This window comes from Dasypus novemcinctus, chromosome 9 (assembly GCF_030445035.2).
Source record: "Dasypus novemcinctus isolate mDasNov1 chromosome 9, mDasNov1.1.hap2, whole genome shotgun sequence".
Lineage (NCBI taxonomy): Eukaryota > Metazoa > Chordata > Mammalia > Cingulata > Dasypodidae > Dasypus > Dasypus novemcinctus.
This window is the reverse complement of record NC_080681.1, coordinates 41,442,505-41,457,879: the sequence shown is the minus strand read 5'-3', so window position 1 is coordinate 41,457,879 and position 15,375 is coordinate 41,442,505. Positions and strand designations below refer to the sequence as shown.

General features: G+C 35.0%; 1 protein-coding gene and 1 long non-coding RNA gene across 2 annotated transcripts in view; one reads left to right on the top strand and one right to left on the bottom strand.

Annotated features, from left to right (window-relative positions):
* LOC131279725 (uncharacterized) overlaps nucleotides 1-7,839 on the top strand; it is a 53,329-nt gene extending 45,490 nt beyond the window's left edge. The window contains exons 2-3 of the long non-coding RNA XR_009187161.2: nucleotides 3,692-3,835; nucleotides 5,600-7,839. This is a non-coding gene — a long non-coding RNA (uncharacterized lncRNA). The remainder of the gene's footprint in view (nucleotides 1-3,691; nucleotides 3,836-5,599) is intronic.
* COL24A1 (collagen type XXIV alpha 1 chain) overlaps nucleotides 1-15,375 on the bottom strand; it is a 365,386-nt gene that overhangs the window by 22,152 nt on the left and 327,859 nt on the right. Inside the window, exons 52-53 of the mRNA XM_058303231.2 lie at nucleotides 11,933-11,986; nucleotides 6,626-6,661 (exon numbers count right to left, since the gene is read on the bottom strand). Coding sequence (XP_058159214.1) covers nucleotides 6,626-6,661; nucleotides 11,933-11,986 — 90 coding nt within the window. The remainder of the gene's footprint in view (nucleotides 1-6,625; nucleotides 6,662-11,932; nucleotides 11,987-15,375) is intronic.

Genomic DNA, 15,375 nt, shown 5'->3' with positions numbered 1-15,375 from the left:
ATTAGTTAGTATTAACTTAGAAATTAGAATAGTTAAAATGTGCATGATAAACTGCCAAGAGTTATGTTGACATTTTCCAAAGTGAAATAGCAGTTATCACTGTTAAGAATGTTAGGAAGTTTTCATATCTGCTCAAAACTTTACTTACTTGATGGTCAACTGAATATTAAGACCATATTGAGTCAAACTCAGAATACGGTTAAAAGTTAACAAAACAAAATTTGTCTTCAGCTGAGTTTTAAATAGTATTGATGCTATGCTTGACTTAGTTTTAAGTATCTTTTATTGCCAAAAGCTGTTGATTCTAAATATAATGTTTCATGTTGATCCTAAAGATGCCTTAACACATAGTCATTTAAAAAGGGTAGAATACTCCAACACCATACTTGCTGGACACTTCTTTGTTTACATAGTTTTTGATTATAATTTTAAGCAGAGAATGTACAAAACTTGTGCTGGAGAAGCTGCATAAGTTACAGAAATGTCATGTTAAGAGAGATTCTTTTAAATATACAGAGGCTGTGTAAGTTTCTCCACTTTGGATCAGCATTGTAAAAATAATAAACAGTTGGGACATTTTACCTCACTTTCCATATTAATGCTCTTTGCAAAATTTCACTGATGCTTTAGTATAAAATATATTCTATATTTGATTTTGAAAGAGGAATTTATTATAGAATAGTTTGGAAGAAATTCTACTGTGGAATTTTATTTTAGCTTGCTACCTAGAACAAGTCAGATCACCACAAATATAAACAAATGAAATACTTCATACCCAACAGGACAGGGCAGGGCAACCCCAATGCAACAACTATATAGAAGAGTGCAAGTAACCTAGGGATACAGATGATTCCAACAAAATCTTTTATCAGTTCTTTTTTATTCCTCTAAATAACACAGATTAGGGAGAAGTGATTGACTTGTTCTATGTACTTCATAAAAAAAACTATGATTGTCCGTGTTAGTTCCCTAAAGGGCAGCCAGATTAATGTCAGTGAAGGTGATTTGGCTATGGTGAAAGCTCTGCCTTTGAAAATAGACTCTCTCACCACTTAATTGCAGAATTTATCTATGATTGTCCAAAAGTAGCATATTTTATCATTAGACTTTAATGGTAAACACATGTCCTTGAACTACACTGTGTTAGAGTTTGCCTTCATGTAAAGGCAATTTTGATTTAGCTTCATAATCTTTACTTTAGGTTGGCTTAACATGGCTTTCAGTTGCCAAGAGCTTTCCTTTTCTCATCTATAAATTGAGATGCCTGCATTGCTAGTGCATCTATCCACTAGATGCCACGAGCAACCCCCCCCCTTCCCCCCCAATTATGACAACCCAAACTGTCTCCAGGCATTTACCATTTTCTCAGGGGTGTGGGAGGGCAAAATTCCTCCTGATTGAGAACCACTAGTTAGGAAGGTTTAACTGGGAATTTAGCTATAAAACTTAATAAGATTTAACAGCAATGAAATTGGGATGGTGTTATAAGGAATAGGGCGTGATGACTAATAATCAGCTGTTATGTAGGAGGCTGGGCCACTTCATATAAGTGAGTGGTATGTATTATACAATCTTTCTCACCCTAATTGCTCCTCTTATTTTCTGAGAGGCACTGTGATTTATAGAAAAGCATAAGCATCTGGGAGTTGGAAGAGATGGGCTCTGGTCTTGTCTTTGAAAATAATTTGCAGTATGTCCTTGAGGAAACTTCTGCACATTTGGATTTCAGATATCTAAATTATAAAATAAGAGGTTGGGTGAATATAATCTGTAAGATTCATTTTAGAATTGTGATTTTCGATCCTTTTATCAATTTTCTTATGTTTTATATTTGGAGATGGTAGGGGTATACATGCATATAGGGTAGGAATTTCAAATTGGCAGTTTGTATATGTGTAAAGGGAATGTGTACTTGCATTTAAAGGGTTTGATAACTTTTCATTTGAATTGTATTATCTACGAATTTTAACAAGAAACAAATACATATATGCTTTAAATTCTTAATTTGTTAATATTTAGGACATTTCCCTCATAAAAATTTTTCCTTCTGATGCTTAAAACATCTTTCTCACTTTCAAATTAGAAGGAAATAAGATAGTTCTGCTATTCAAGAATTATGCAAACACACTAATTTAGAAGTAATATTTGAGAAAACTTCAATGGGATTCTTTAATATTTTATTGATTTTCATTAATATGATGCCATAAAAATGAAGCAGCTAATCTAAAAATTTAGGTGGAGATTGTTCTGTATAATTTTTCCCTACTTCTATGACTTAAAGTTTTATGTTTCAAGTTGTGGCATTTTGCCAAATTCCTTTTCAAATGAGTGGCACTAGGATATTATTTCTGCTAAGAGTCAGAATTTTACTTTTTACCAACTGTATTCCATCATTTCTGACAGTCCTCTTTGTATTACTTACTTCAAAAATTAGTCATGTTTTTAAAATGTTTGGGATGTCATGCTCATGAGATTTTTGTAATCTCTCAAGATTAATTTGCCAATAGTGTTATAGTTTTGAAGTAAGGGGAGAGGAGAGAATTCTTTATCTACTAGGAGATTTTCTGAGGATGTCCTAAAACTCTGGCTCTGCTGAGAAAAAATATATGAACTGCATTGAGGGGCTTATTTTTAAAACAGCCCAAAGGTATGCAGTCATGGAGGAAGTAGAGAATAGAAAGGAAAGAAATTCACACACTTCAGGAAAAACAGAAACTCTCAGTGGTGGAAAGGACATACTTGGGATGAATACTAGAGTTTACAATGTCAAACTGTGAAAGATATGAAGCCTCCTAACCAAGATAAGTTTATGCTCAAGGGGCTACTTTTCATGTGATGTGTAATGAGCTGTAACCTTCTCTGTATTTGTTAAAGTCATTGGATCATGCTTTTGTCTTGATATAAATCTTGGTAAGTACAGCACAGCTTTATAAATTCTTATACCAGCTTCATGTAAACCTAAAAAAAAAGACATAAAACGTAATTGGAAGGACTGTTGTGATTCTGATCTTTGTATAGAGTGAAGTGTCTTATCTGTCTCAATTCAATAGGTCTTGGCTGATAAACTTCATTCCAAAAATGCCCCATTTACTGGCATTTTCTGAGACTGACCTCCTTGAGGATATTAAATTTCTGAAACATAATAATTAATTAGGAGTCTTTAGCCAGCCGATTACTTAAACCATCTCCTTAAAGACAACAAAGCTGAAAAATGTTCTCATTAGGACCAAAAATTTCTTATGGGAGCATAAGAAATGTTACCAAGCTTTTTCAAAGAATCAAAGCAGAAAGGTTTAATGGCACATTTTATGGATTAAGTTAATTGCGGAATGATCACTAGGAATTAAAAGATTACCTTAATAAATCTCTTAAAATCTAATGGAATCAAAGGAAAAGAGATGATAAAAAGGTATTTAGTGCCAGTTACTCAATTTAAAAAAAACAAACCAGGATAAACTCATAATTTTAATGTGTCAGTTAATCCTTTTTTCAGCAGCTAATTTAATTGTCTGCTTTGAATGCCTGCATGCCTATTTCATTTGTTTTTTGTTTTTGATACTAGGAGTCTGCACCTTATTTGTGAACAGAACTAGGGAAACTCATAGAGCAAAAGACTAATAAACATGTTAATTTTGGAAATGCCATTTTAGTAGTCTAGAATTGGAAATAACTGTTAACTTTTTCATTTTAGGGAACAGTATTCATTCACTTATCAAATACTACCTACTACACGCCAAGTTCTGTTCTGGACATTGACAACCAGTATACCAAAGTTCTTTACTCTAAGGACGCTTACTCTCTAGTGGATACAGAAAACAAATAAGCTCAAATAGTGGTAAGTGCTATGAAACAAACAAAACAGGATATTTTGAGAGAATGACTGGGAATATCATGAGACAGTGTGATCAGGGAAGGCCTCTCTAAAGAGATGCTTTTTTAGCAGAGACCTGAATAATGAGACAAAGACAATCATTTGAAGAGCAGGTGAAAGAGTTTTCTAGATAAAAGGAGGGCATGTACCAAAGAATAGAAAGGAGGTCAGCATAGTGTAGAAGGGGGAAGTGTTGCATCATGAGATTGGAGAGGCAAACAGGGACAGCTCAGGTAGCACCTTGTAAACCAAGATAAGGAATGAAGATTTTATTGTAAGTACAAGAATAATTCATAGGAGGTTTTAAATAAGGGAGTTTTATAATTTGATTTGTGCTTTAACATTATCCCTCTAGTTGCTATATAGGGACAAGAGTAGAAGCAATGGAATAAAGTCAGGAGTCTAGGGGGAGATCATGGCTACCTGGATAAAGGTATCAGTGATGAAGACGAGAAAAGTGGATGGATTCAACATAGGGTTTAGAGCTAACAGGAATTAACCTCCACTTTTAAGGATGCTTCTGTATGTTCTTTGCCTTTGTTAGTGCTTCTTATTTTTAATTTTTTTAGTAGAAAAGTTGTGGGTATACAGAACAATCATACATAAAATACAGGATTCTCATATACCACCCATTTGCCAGTTCTTTTGTGGGGGACTTATTTATTTTTCTTTTATGTGAAATCATAGAATCTTAGAAGTGAAAGGGACAGTAAAGGTATCTATTCTAATCCCCTATTCAGTGCAGGAGTACCAGTCCAGTAACTCATAGAAATGGTCATTAGGATTCTAGTGATAGATATTCACTATCTCACAATAATATCTTGCATAGCTCTAATTCTTGGTTTGTTATTATATTTAACTGAAATCTGCCTCAGGATTCCATGCTTTAGTCAATAAGTATTTGCTGTGTGTTAGTTAAGTGCCAGGTGCTATCATAAGCTGGGGCTAGGTGGTATCAAAGGTGGTGGTAGAGACTAGGTGGTATCAGATATACTTCATGGCCTCATGGAACTCAGTGTTTTTTCAGGGAGATGAGATGAGAAACTGAAAATGCAATTTTCAGATGTTGGGGACAGAGCATTCCAAATAAACGGCAGATAAACATCTGTGCTCATGGAGCCTACATTCTGGGAGGGGGGTGGTATTGCTAGTCAAGAAAAGCCTTTCTGATAAGAGGACATTTAAATTAAGAAATGGAGAGCAGGCACCAGGCATTGTACTTGGTCCTGCAGACCTGGTGCTAGGACTAAGGGTGGCAGTGGGGTGGGTCCAAAACGTTAGCAAATTCATCCTGTTAGTGATCTTTAAATCGAAACTTCAAGATTAGTAAGAATTAGAGGGATGAAGAGTATGGGAGAGAAAAAGCAGGTGAAAAAGCCAGAAAGTGAGGAGAGATCAGAAAAAACTTGGAGGGGGATGTGATTAGGTGGGAAAGTCTGGCCAAACAGCACAGATATTTAAACTGATCTTCCCGGGACATGGCTCCCAGATCAATTGCCAATCTGAGAGAGCCCTTCTCTGAATGTGCTTAATTTTGTTTATGTTCTCCTTTGGGGTGGCCTGTCTAGTCTCAACTGGACTGCCAACTGCTTTATTCTAGATGCTATATTTCTATTAATACAACTTAAGATGGCAATCATAATCCATTGAGTTTGTAATTCATCAAAGCCGCTGGTGTTTCTTTTTTGTTTGTTATTTTTACATGAAATGTTTGTGACATTGTTATAGGTACTCCAGGCTTTCTAATCCTGATGGAAGCTTATGTTCTGCCACAGTTCCTGGAAAGGATCGGTCAGGAAGGATTCAGAGCCAGACAGGTCTGGCAAATACATCAGTTTCAAGCCTCCCTACATTCCTTTCCCCTCTTGTGGGGAATATGGCTTCACCGTGGGCATATGGCCTTGCTTCCTGCTATCGGGCATTTTGGAATTACGCAAACTGAACACATCTATTTTAATATCCTTTTGGGATGTTTAGGCTATCTGATATAATTTCCCTTCTTCAGCTAATTAATATAATTGCAGCTTACTACTTCTGAGGACCAAGCATACCCTATGGTGAGAGCAAAAAACCTTAGCTTTCATGATGTAATTTCATTTCCATTTAATCAAGACTTTGATTAAAACTGCAATCTTTAAATTTGTTCTTATGGGCCTTCTGTACTTAGTTTAAGTCTCCCTTACTTCCTTCTATGCCAGCCCTGTGTTCATGGCTGTTGTTTTAATAAATTCAGCTGGGAAAATGGCCCCTTTAGAAAATTCTTTTGTTCTGGAATCTCCAAAACTTGGGAAATAGTACCAGTGTAAGCCATTTAGATGCTGAAAGCTCCATGTACCTTTTGCCCACCTTCTTATCATTAATGTTGTCAATTGGCTGCAATATACAACTAATGATTTGCTTCTGCTTTGCCACTCTCTTTGGTGCTGACTGGACATAGTGAGTATACACCCAAGTCAACTTGGCAGTGCTTTTGTGCTGGCACTGGTGAAGAAGCCCACACCTGTCTCCTGACATCTGACAAGGCAAATATTCTGTTTCACACAGTGCTCTGGGAAGAATGTATCCAGCAAGTTCTTAAAGATGCTTAGGATTATCAGGTTTCACTGTGAAATACCGCATAGCTTAGTTCTACTTCTTAACAATTAAAATTTTATTTTTATGTCGCAAGTGTCAGAGACATAATTGAGAACAAATCAGACAAGGTCCTTTCTTTCATGGAGCCTAGTGACAAGTGAACCACAAATTCAAACTTACAGTTTCACCTCTAAAGCCCTTTTCACCTCTGGGTCCCTAAAAGTAAAAAAAAAAAGTTAGTTCATGGTATTATTTATCACATGTAGCCAAGGTTGTACACAGAAATATGACAATTGGTGTTTTGTCTTTTCTATTCAGCAAGACTTTTTTTGGTGAAAATTTATATAAATTCTAGTTTTCTATTCCTAAGACAAAACAAACAAAAACAAAACAACCTGGCAATCCTTTATGCTGTTTGCTTTTCTATCTCTACCTAGTATACTGACACGAGCCCAGAATAACAAGCTAGTCATTAAGTCAAAACAGCTGATCTGGCAAGCACATGCAAAAAATTTAGAAAGGGAAATGATAGGTTTAATTTGTCTGATATTTATTTCCTTCAGGCTTTGAAAACTGTTTTTAAGATGGTTTCTTTCTTTTCTTTCACCTTCCCTTTCTAGTCCCTTTAGCTGCTTCCCACAAATTTTGATGTTGTACATATTTTCATTCAGTTCAAAATATTTTATAATTTTTCTTGAGACTTTCTCTTTGATAAACAGAATATTTAGAAGTATGTGCCTTAATTTTCAAGTGTTTGGAGATTTTCCTCTTATCTTTCTGTTTCTGATTTCTAGTTTAATTCCATTATGGCCAGAGAACATACTCTGTTTGACTTTAATTCTTTTAAGTTTGTGAAAATTTGTTTTTATTACCCAAAACATGGACTATCTCAGCAAATGTTCCATGTGCACTTGAAAAGAATGTTCAGTCTGTTGCTGTTGGGTTGACCTATGGTTTTTTTAAACTCCTGTTAATAACTTTGCTGTCCACTATTATGGAAATGATGTGTTTTTAGTAAAAATTTAGATGGTACCACTCATCTTTTCTGTAACCAAAATTTATCCCTTCACAATAAAATAAAAATATTCTTCTATATCAATCCATAATCCTCTAAACAATTACAATACTTACCTGGTACTTAATAAACTAAGCTAATATTTTTATTCTCCCTGTCATTATATATTGTTTTTGCTATTTTTGTCATTATGAACAACTTTGTATTAATAACTTTGTAATCTTCAAAATTTTTGATAAACTTGTCCTTCAGAAAGCGTCTCTCAATTTGTAGTCATAACTGTAGAATATGGGTTGTGGATATTTCTTTTGATATATGCCATGTTCTAATATTCTTTGTCAATCTTGCAAGCTAAAAATACTCTCACATATTTTTCACATATTTGTCATTTGTACTTCTTTTATGTTTTCCATCTTGTCCTAAACCCACTTTCAATTAGGTTATTAACTTTTTTAAAAAAGATTTATTTATTTATTTCTCTCCCCTCCCCGCCTACCGCAGTTGTCTGTTCTCTGCGTCTATTTGCTGCGTCTTCTTTGTCTGCTTGTGTTGTCAGCGGCATGGGAATCTGTGTTTCTTTTCGCTGCCTCATTTTGTTGTGTCAGCTCTCCGTGTGGGCGGCACCATTCCTGGGCAGGCTGCACTTTCTTTTGCGCTGGGCGGCTCTCCTTTTGGGGTGCACTCCTTGCCCGTGGGGCTCACCTATGCAGGGGACACCCCTGCGTGGCAGGGCACACCTTGTGCGCATCAGCTCTGCGCATGGGCCAACTCCACACGGGTCAAGGAGGCCTGGGGTTTGAACCATGGACCTCCCATGTGGTAGACAGATGCCCTAACCACTGGGTCAAGTCTGCCGCCAGGTTATTAACTTTTAAAAACGGATTTTTAAGACATCTTTACAGCCCTTTTTTCAAATTCTCTCCTACCTCCAACCCAGTATAAACAATCTGCTATATAGCTTTTTCATATCTTTTTCTAACAAGATATTCACAAATATATTTAAGTATGTATGGGGGTTATTTGTGACATTTTATAAGGTTGGGATAATATTATATTCTTTTCTATGAATTATGTTTTCTCACTTAAAAATACACAATGAAATAACTGCAAGTCAGCTGAACCAGATATAATTAATTCTTTTTAATATACCACAATTTACTCAACCATTCCTCTACAGATGAGCATCCATCTGGTTTTCAGGATTTTTTGTCAATGGAAACACTACTGTGATACACACTTAATGTGGTGGTGCTTTTATTATATTTCTGTGGGATAAATTCATCAAAGTAGAACCATTTGGTTAAAGGGTATATACACATATATTTTAACAAATATCTTCCCCAAAAGGTTGTCATTCACATTTCCACTAGTGATATGAGAGTACTGCCTTCTCTTATGAGAGTTTAGATGTAATACCTCATTATTACTTTTATTTGCATTTTTCTGACTAAACATAAGGTACAGGGAAGTGGATTTGGCCCAGTGGTTAGGGCGTCTGTCTACCACATGGGCGGTCTGTGGTTCAAACCCCGGGCCTCCTTGACCCGTGTGGAGCTGGCCCATGCGCAGTGCTGATGTGCGCAAGGAGTGCCGTGCCACACAAGGGTGTCCCCATGTAGGGGAGCCCCACGCACAAGGAGTGCGCCCCGTAAGGAGAGCTGCCCAGCATGAATGAATGTTCAGCCTGCCCAGGAATGGCGCCACACACACGGAGACCTGACACAACAAGATGATGCAACAAAAAGAAGCACAGATTCCTGTGCTGCTGACAACAACAGAAGCGGATAAAGAATATGATCAAATAGACACAGAGGACAGACAACTGGGGCGGGGGGGAAGGGGAGAAAAATAAATAAATAAATCTTTTAAAAAAATAAAAATAAGGCACACATCTTTTCAAATAATTTTTGGCCTTTTGGATTTGTTCTTCTGTGAATTACCTATTTAGACCTTGAGCTATTTTTTTCTATTGAGTTTTCTATCTTTTTCCTATCAATTTGTAAGAGCTCTTTGTATATTAACCTATATTATGTGCTTTGGAAATACTTTCTCCAACCCTGCACTATTTTTTTAATTTATGGAATCTCCTTCCATTCAATTTTTTAAAATTTTCAAGTACTCGAATATGTTTTCTTTTCTTTTATAATTTTCCAATTTCCTTTCTTGTATAAAATATCTCCCCAACTCTTAAGCTGGACTTCAGTTTTCTAGATTATTTTTTCTAAAATTCTTATTGTTTCCTTTTTACAGTAAAGTCTTTAAAAGCTCATTTGGGATTTATTCTTTTTTTTAAATTTTGGGTGAAACAGGGTTCCAATTTCATACAGCAGTAATGGGACTGAAAGTCATTCCATCTCTTTCCTGCCACTAGTTTAGGAAAGGGCATGTGGTTGGATGCCAGTTAATTAGCCATGAGGAAAAATACAATGGGAGACTTTTGGAAAAAAATGTATTTTCCCAAGATAGAACCATAGATCACTTTTTCCCTCTGGATAGTAATATATATGTATAGATAACAATTATGGATAAGACTCCTAAAAATTGTAGTCATCTTGCTATATGCTTGATTATGCCCATTATCCAGGATGAAAGAGTAGAGATACTGAAAGAACCTGGTCTTAGATAACATGAATGAGTCACTGATTAACCAAATCTGAAGTCTTCCTACTTCTGGATTTCCTATAATGTGATATAAATTTCCTCATTGTTAAAACCAGTCTGATTCAGGGTTCCTATTACTTGTAGCCAAAATTATCCTAACTGATAGACTCTTTTTGTTATTAGATTATTAAATTCCTTTATATTCTGAGGTCTATTTCTAGGCACTAGTCTGTTCCATTGATCTATTTGTTTATTTCTTTGCATTACCTTATAGCTTCATTTACAATGTCTTAGTAGTATGCTTTCTTATTTGAAAATGCAAGCTCTTATACCCTTACTCTCTGCCACTATTTTTCTTCACAGTGTTTTTTGACCATTTTCAAATGCTTACTCTTTCATAACGAACTTTTCATAGAAATTTCTTCTGAGAATGGAAAAACAGAATACGGAAAAATGTGGAAAATGTGATGTGCATGCTGAATATTATAAGGACCTTTAAGAACTAGCTATAAAAAAAACAGTAAGATATCTTAATTCAGCCATTTCTTTATCACATTTTCTTTGACTAATTAATATTTCACATTTTTGACAGAGGAGAACTGCTCAGTAATCAGAACAGTATGTGTTCCTTTGCTTGCAGAAGAACCACCCACTGAAATATGAGAATTCTCCCACTTAAAATCTCCAACTTAGATTATATAATGCTGATTGGTAAATGTGGAAATTCTAGAGAAATGCTGAATTTTACATTTATTTTGATTAAAATCCAGTAACTTTGGTGTTGAGTTCTTCTCTCAATTTATCAAAGAGAAGAATTTTACTTAATACTTGAAGTACGCCATTTTAATATTTTAAACTATGTCTGTATATGTAATACTTTCAAATTATTCAAAATATTGATCATCAAATTGACCCTTTTTACTGTGTCTTCTTGTATATTTTACACTATTATCAGTATTGCAAAACTCTCCCATGAAGACATCACCTCCTCAACTATTATCTTACTTCTCCGCTTTATTTCATCATTATAATTCTAAAAGCCCTGGTATATATTAACTATTTCTACTTCCTCTTCATATATAATTTGAATGAGGTGGAAAGAGCAATGGTTTTGAAGTAAGAAACATCAACTATGTAATTCATTAGTTTTATTACTTTTTTTGTTAGGATTTATTGGGGATTGAACCTGGGACCTTATACATTCAAAAAAGGTGCTCAACCACTGAGCTACACTCGCTCCTACTTGGACCACTTGGAATGACTAGAAGAACCTCTATATACCTCATCTCTTTCTTTACCTGTCAAATGGAAACAATACCTAATTCTAAAATTTGCTGTGAAAATTTGAGAAGAGTTATTAAATATTTTAATCTGTTTCCTTTTCACAACAACCTTCTGCAAATTATTCTCTCAAAAATCACTGCTGACCACTCCTTTCTTGAAACTTCATCTATCTAACCTTGTACTTTTCTGGCTTTCGTGCTATTCCTACAATTGTTTCTTTCTTTCCTTTAGGTGAATACTTCCTAAGACTCAAATCTTGCCTCTTTGCTTTTCTTCTGCTATGGTCTCTCCTTCAGTAAGATGCATTTTTATTGTTTTAGTTATCACCTCTTTGCCTATGATGCTCAAAAAATGCCAGTTCTATTTTACTTTCTCAACTACACTTTTAAGTGCCTATATCACTATTACACTTTATTCATCACACATATGATCTCAAGTTTTCTGGAATAACATTCCAGGAGAAAGCGTACATCTATTTGCTTCTCATATACCCAGGTTGATCCTTTGTGGATTATTTTACAAATAGTGCTAAAGGAAAACAAAAAAAAAGGGTATGGAAAAAAATAATTGTATTGTGACAAACTTACAGTTCTACCTGTTGGGCCTATTATACCTTCTCTGCCGAGGGGGCCAGTGTTTCCCTGTTGGGATAAAAGAAAAACAGTCGCATTTCCAGTATTATTCAGAAAAAATTCAGAAAATTTCTTGTTCAATGGCAAATTAGCCCATATCTTTGTGATCAAAGTTCTTATTATAAAACCAAATAGCCCACATTTGTATATTATAGTTTTTATTATAAAATATTATAATTAAATTAGCAAGAATCACAGTAATTTTGATATACAATCTATGATGCAATTCTGCATATTATAATTTACATATATAAAACTATATTATTGTATAGTTTTCTCTATCAAGAGAGTTATAATTTCTAACAAACTAACAAATCAGCATTATAATTTTCATGTAGAAATAATTTTAATGGTGCCATTTTATGTATGTCATTACATAACAAATAAAATTAATTTATATTAAAATGGAGTGTGGAATGATGGAACAAACTGGTGAATAAATTTCTTTATAGATGTTGAAGAAGCAGCTGTTTGAGTGATGTGCACCATGGAATATAAAGAAAGCATGTGAGAGAAGTAGAGGGCATCATATGTGACTCACTAAACTCCAGTTTCATCATCTATACAATAGGAATAAGACTGCCTACCTAATAGGGCTATTGTGAGGATTAAATGTGAAAGGTGCTTTTTAAGCTGTGTTGTTATGTGATTATGAAAATACTCTTGAATAAGCTGGAACTCTGGTCAACTTCTCCCAAACTAGGTATGAACCCTTTTAGTTCTCCATGAATACAAAATACCCAGTTTAGTTTTATTTTTCTCTAATCTCTACCCCTATTCTCACTGATTGCAAATTTCAGGTTTTTTTGGTTCATACTTAACCTCCAATACATAAATGAAGATGTCTAACAGGCCTTCTCTTTTTCCAACTCCTACTGAAGTATAGGAAATACTATCAATTGAGATAATTATAATGCTATTAAAATAGCTTTAATATTAAGGTAACATTAAATAGTGAAATTATCTGATTTCCTAAAAGTAAATCTAATGAAATCACATTTAAGCACAAAGCTCTACTTTTGTGTGTGTGTACTTTTAAAAATTCTTTTAAAAACAATCTTTATACACTTATTTTTAGAGTAGCTTTAGATTACAGAAAAATTCTATCAAAAGTATAGAAAAAGAAGAGAATGGAAGAAATGGAACAGAGTCTCAGGGAATTGAATGATAACGTGAAACACACAAACATTTGCATTATTGGTGACCCAGAAGGAGAAGAGAATGGAAAAGGGGCAGAAAGAATATTTGAGGAAATAATGACTGAAAACTTCCCAACTCTTATGAAGGACATAAATATTAATATCCAAGAAGGACAATGTACCACAAATAGAATAAATCTGAATAGACCTACCCTAAGATACCTACAGTTCAGAATGACAAATATCAGAGATAAAGAGGATTCTGAAAGCAGCAAGAGAAAAGCGAAGCATCACATACAAGGGAAAATCAGTAAGATTAAGTGCCTACGTCTTATCAGAAACCATGGAGGAGAGAAGAAAGCAGTATGATGTACTTAAGGTACTGAAAGAGAAAAACTGCCAGCAAGAATTCTGTATCCAGCAAAGCTGTCCTTCAAAAATGAGGCTGAGTTCAAAGTCTTCACAGACAAACAAAAACTGATAGAATATGTTACCAAAAGACCAGATTTGCTAGAGATTCTAAAGGGAGTGCTATAGCCTGAAAGGAAAAAATAAGGGGGAGAGATTTGGAGAAGAATTTAGAAATGAAGATTATTAGGAAGGGTAAACTAAAGGATAAGAAGACAGACAATAGAACAATATAACAAGAGAGAGCCAAAGGACAAAATGGATGAAGTAAGTAATGCCTTTACTTCAATAACAGTAAATGTTAATGGATTGAACTTCCCATTCAAAATACACAGAATGATAGAATGGATAAAAAAAGTATGAGCTCTGTATGTTGTCTACAAGAAGCCCATCTCAGTCATAAGGACACAACCAGATTAAGAGTGAAAGGTTGGAAAAAGGTATTCCATGCAAATAGCAACCAAAAATGGAGCTGGAGTAGACCAGATAGATGTAAAATAATAACATTATAGCATATGAACAAAAATTACTCAGTGCAACTGGCAAATTGTTCCTGTGATCAATATTTTTTAATTTTTTTCAGACAAAATAAACACTTGCTTTTAATTGAGGAGGGCTGGAAAAGAGATATATTTTTGGATACTTCATTTTCTTTAACCCTTTCTTATTTATACTCTTTAATTAAAATAATCTGTCTGGGTCAATAATGATTTTGCATGATGACTGTTGAACAAGATCTTAAGTTTTTCTGTTTCATAAAATTATGAGTTGGCAAATTGTTATCTGCTGTAATTCATTTCAATAAGATGTGAAGAATCCCCAAATAAGAACTTGATTATCTAGAAAGACTTGTGGCCTAAATGGAAATTAAATAGCTAAACCAATCATTTATTTCATTCTTAGAGATTATTATGTACAATAGAGCTGTAATATAAAAATCAGAATTATGTTACAATTAATTTTTATTACATTTGAATCATTATTTACATTTATAAGTGTTTGTTGCTATACTATTTTTTATAATTAATTATTAAATCTAACCTGGCCTTGCACTCTCATTTAAAACTTGTAATTTCTTTCAATCTATTTTTCTATTTATTTTACAATTTTAAAATAAAGGTTTATTTATTTTTAACAGCTTGAAAAAAAAGCCATTAGATGGAGTTCAGTGCCATGTCAGTTGGCCCTACTTTGGAGTTTGTGTTTCTGTGTGATGGAGCTGGACTCAGATGTGATCTTTGTCCACAAGCCTCTCCTGTTACTTTTACCGGATCTGTAGTTGATGCTGGGGTTTAGTCTATACCCAGAGGACCTGAATCTCTGGACTGACCATGTGATAGCCAGGCCCTGAGCCTCAACAGACTTGCAACTCCTACACTCTGGTTTACTGGACCTACCCTACTCAGCTAAGATGGAGGTGAAGAAGGTCAACACCACCACACCAGGGAGCCAACAGTGCCTACAACTGAAAGCAGGAGAATTGCTTCCAGCATCCATGTGGAATCTAAGCCCCCTCTTGAGATAGATGTGGAGTGGACACAGCCATTCTAAGGTCCACAGGATGGAGGAATAGAGTATGGATTAGAGTGGACTTACTGATATTCTAGTCATGAACTATTGTGATTAGTAATCAAAGAAAATGTGGCATTGGTGTGGAGAAAGTGGCCATGGCGGCTACTGGGGGTAGGGAGTGGGAGGAAGAGAATGTGATGTGGAGGCATTTTGGGGGGTTGGAGTTGTCCTGGGTGGTGCTACAGGGACAGTTACCGGACATTGTATGTCCTCCCATGGCCCACTGAGTGGACTGTGGAAGAGTGTGGGTATGGTGTGGACTACTGACCATGAGGTGCA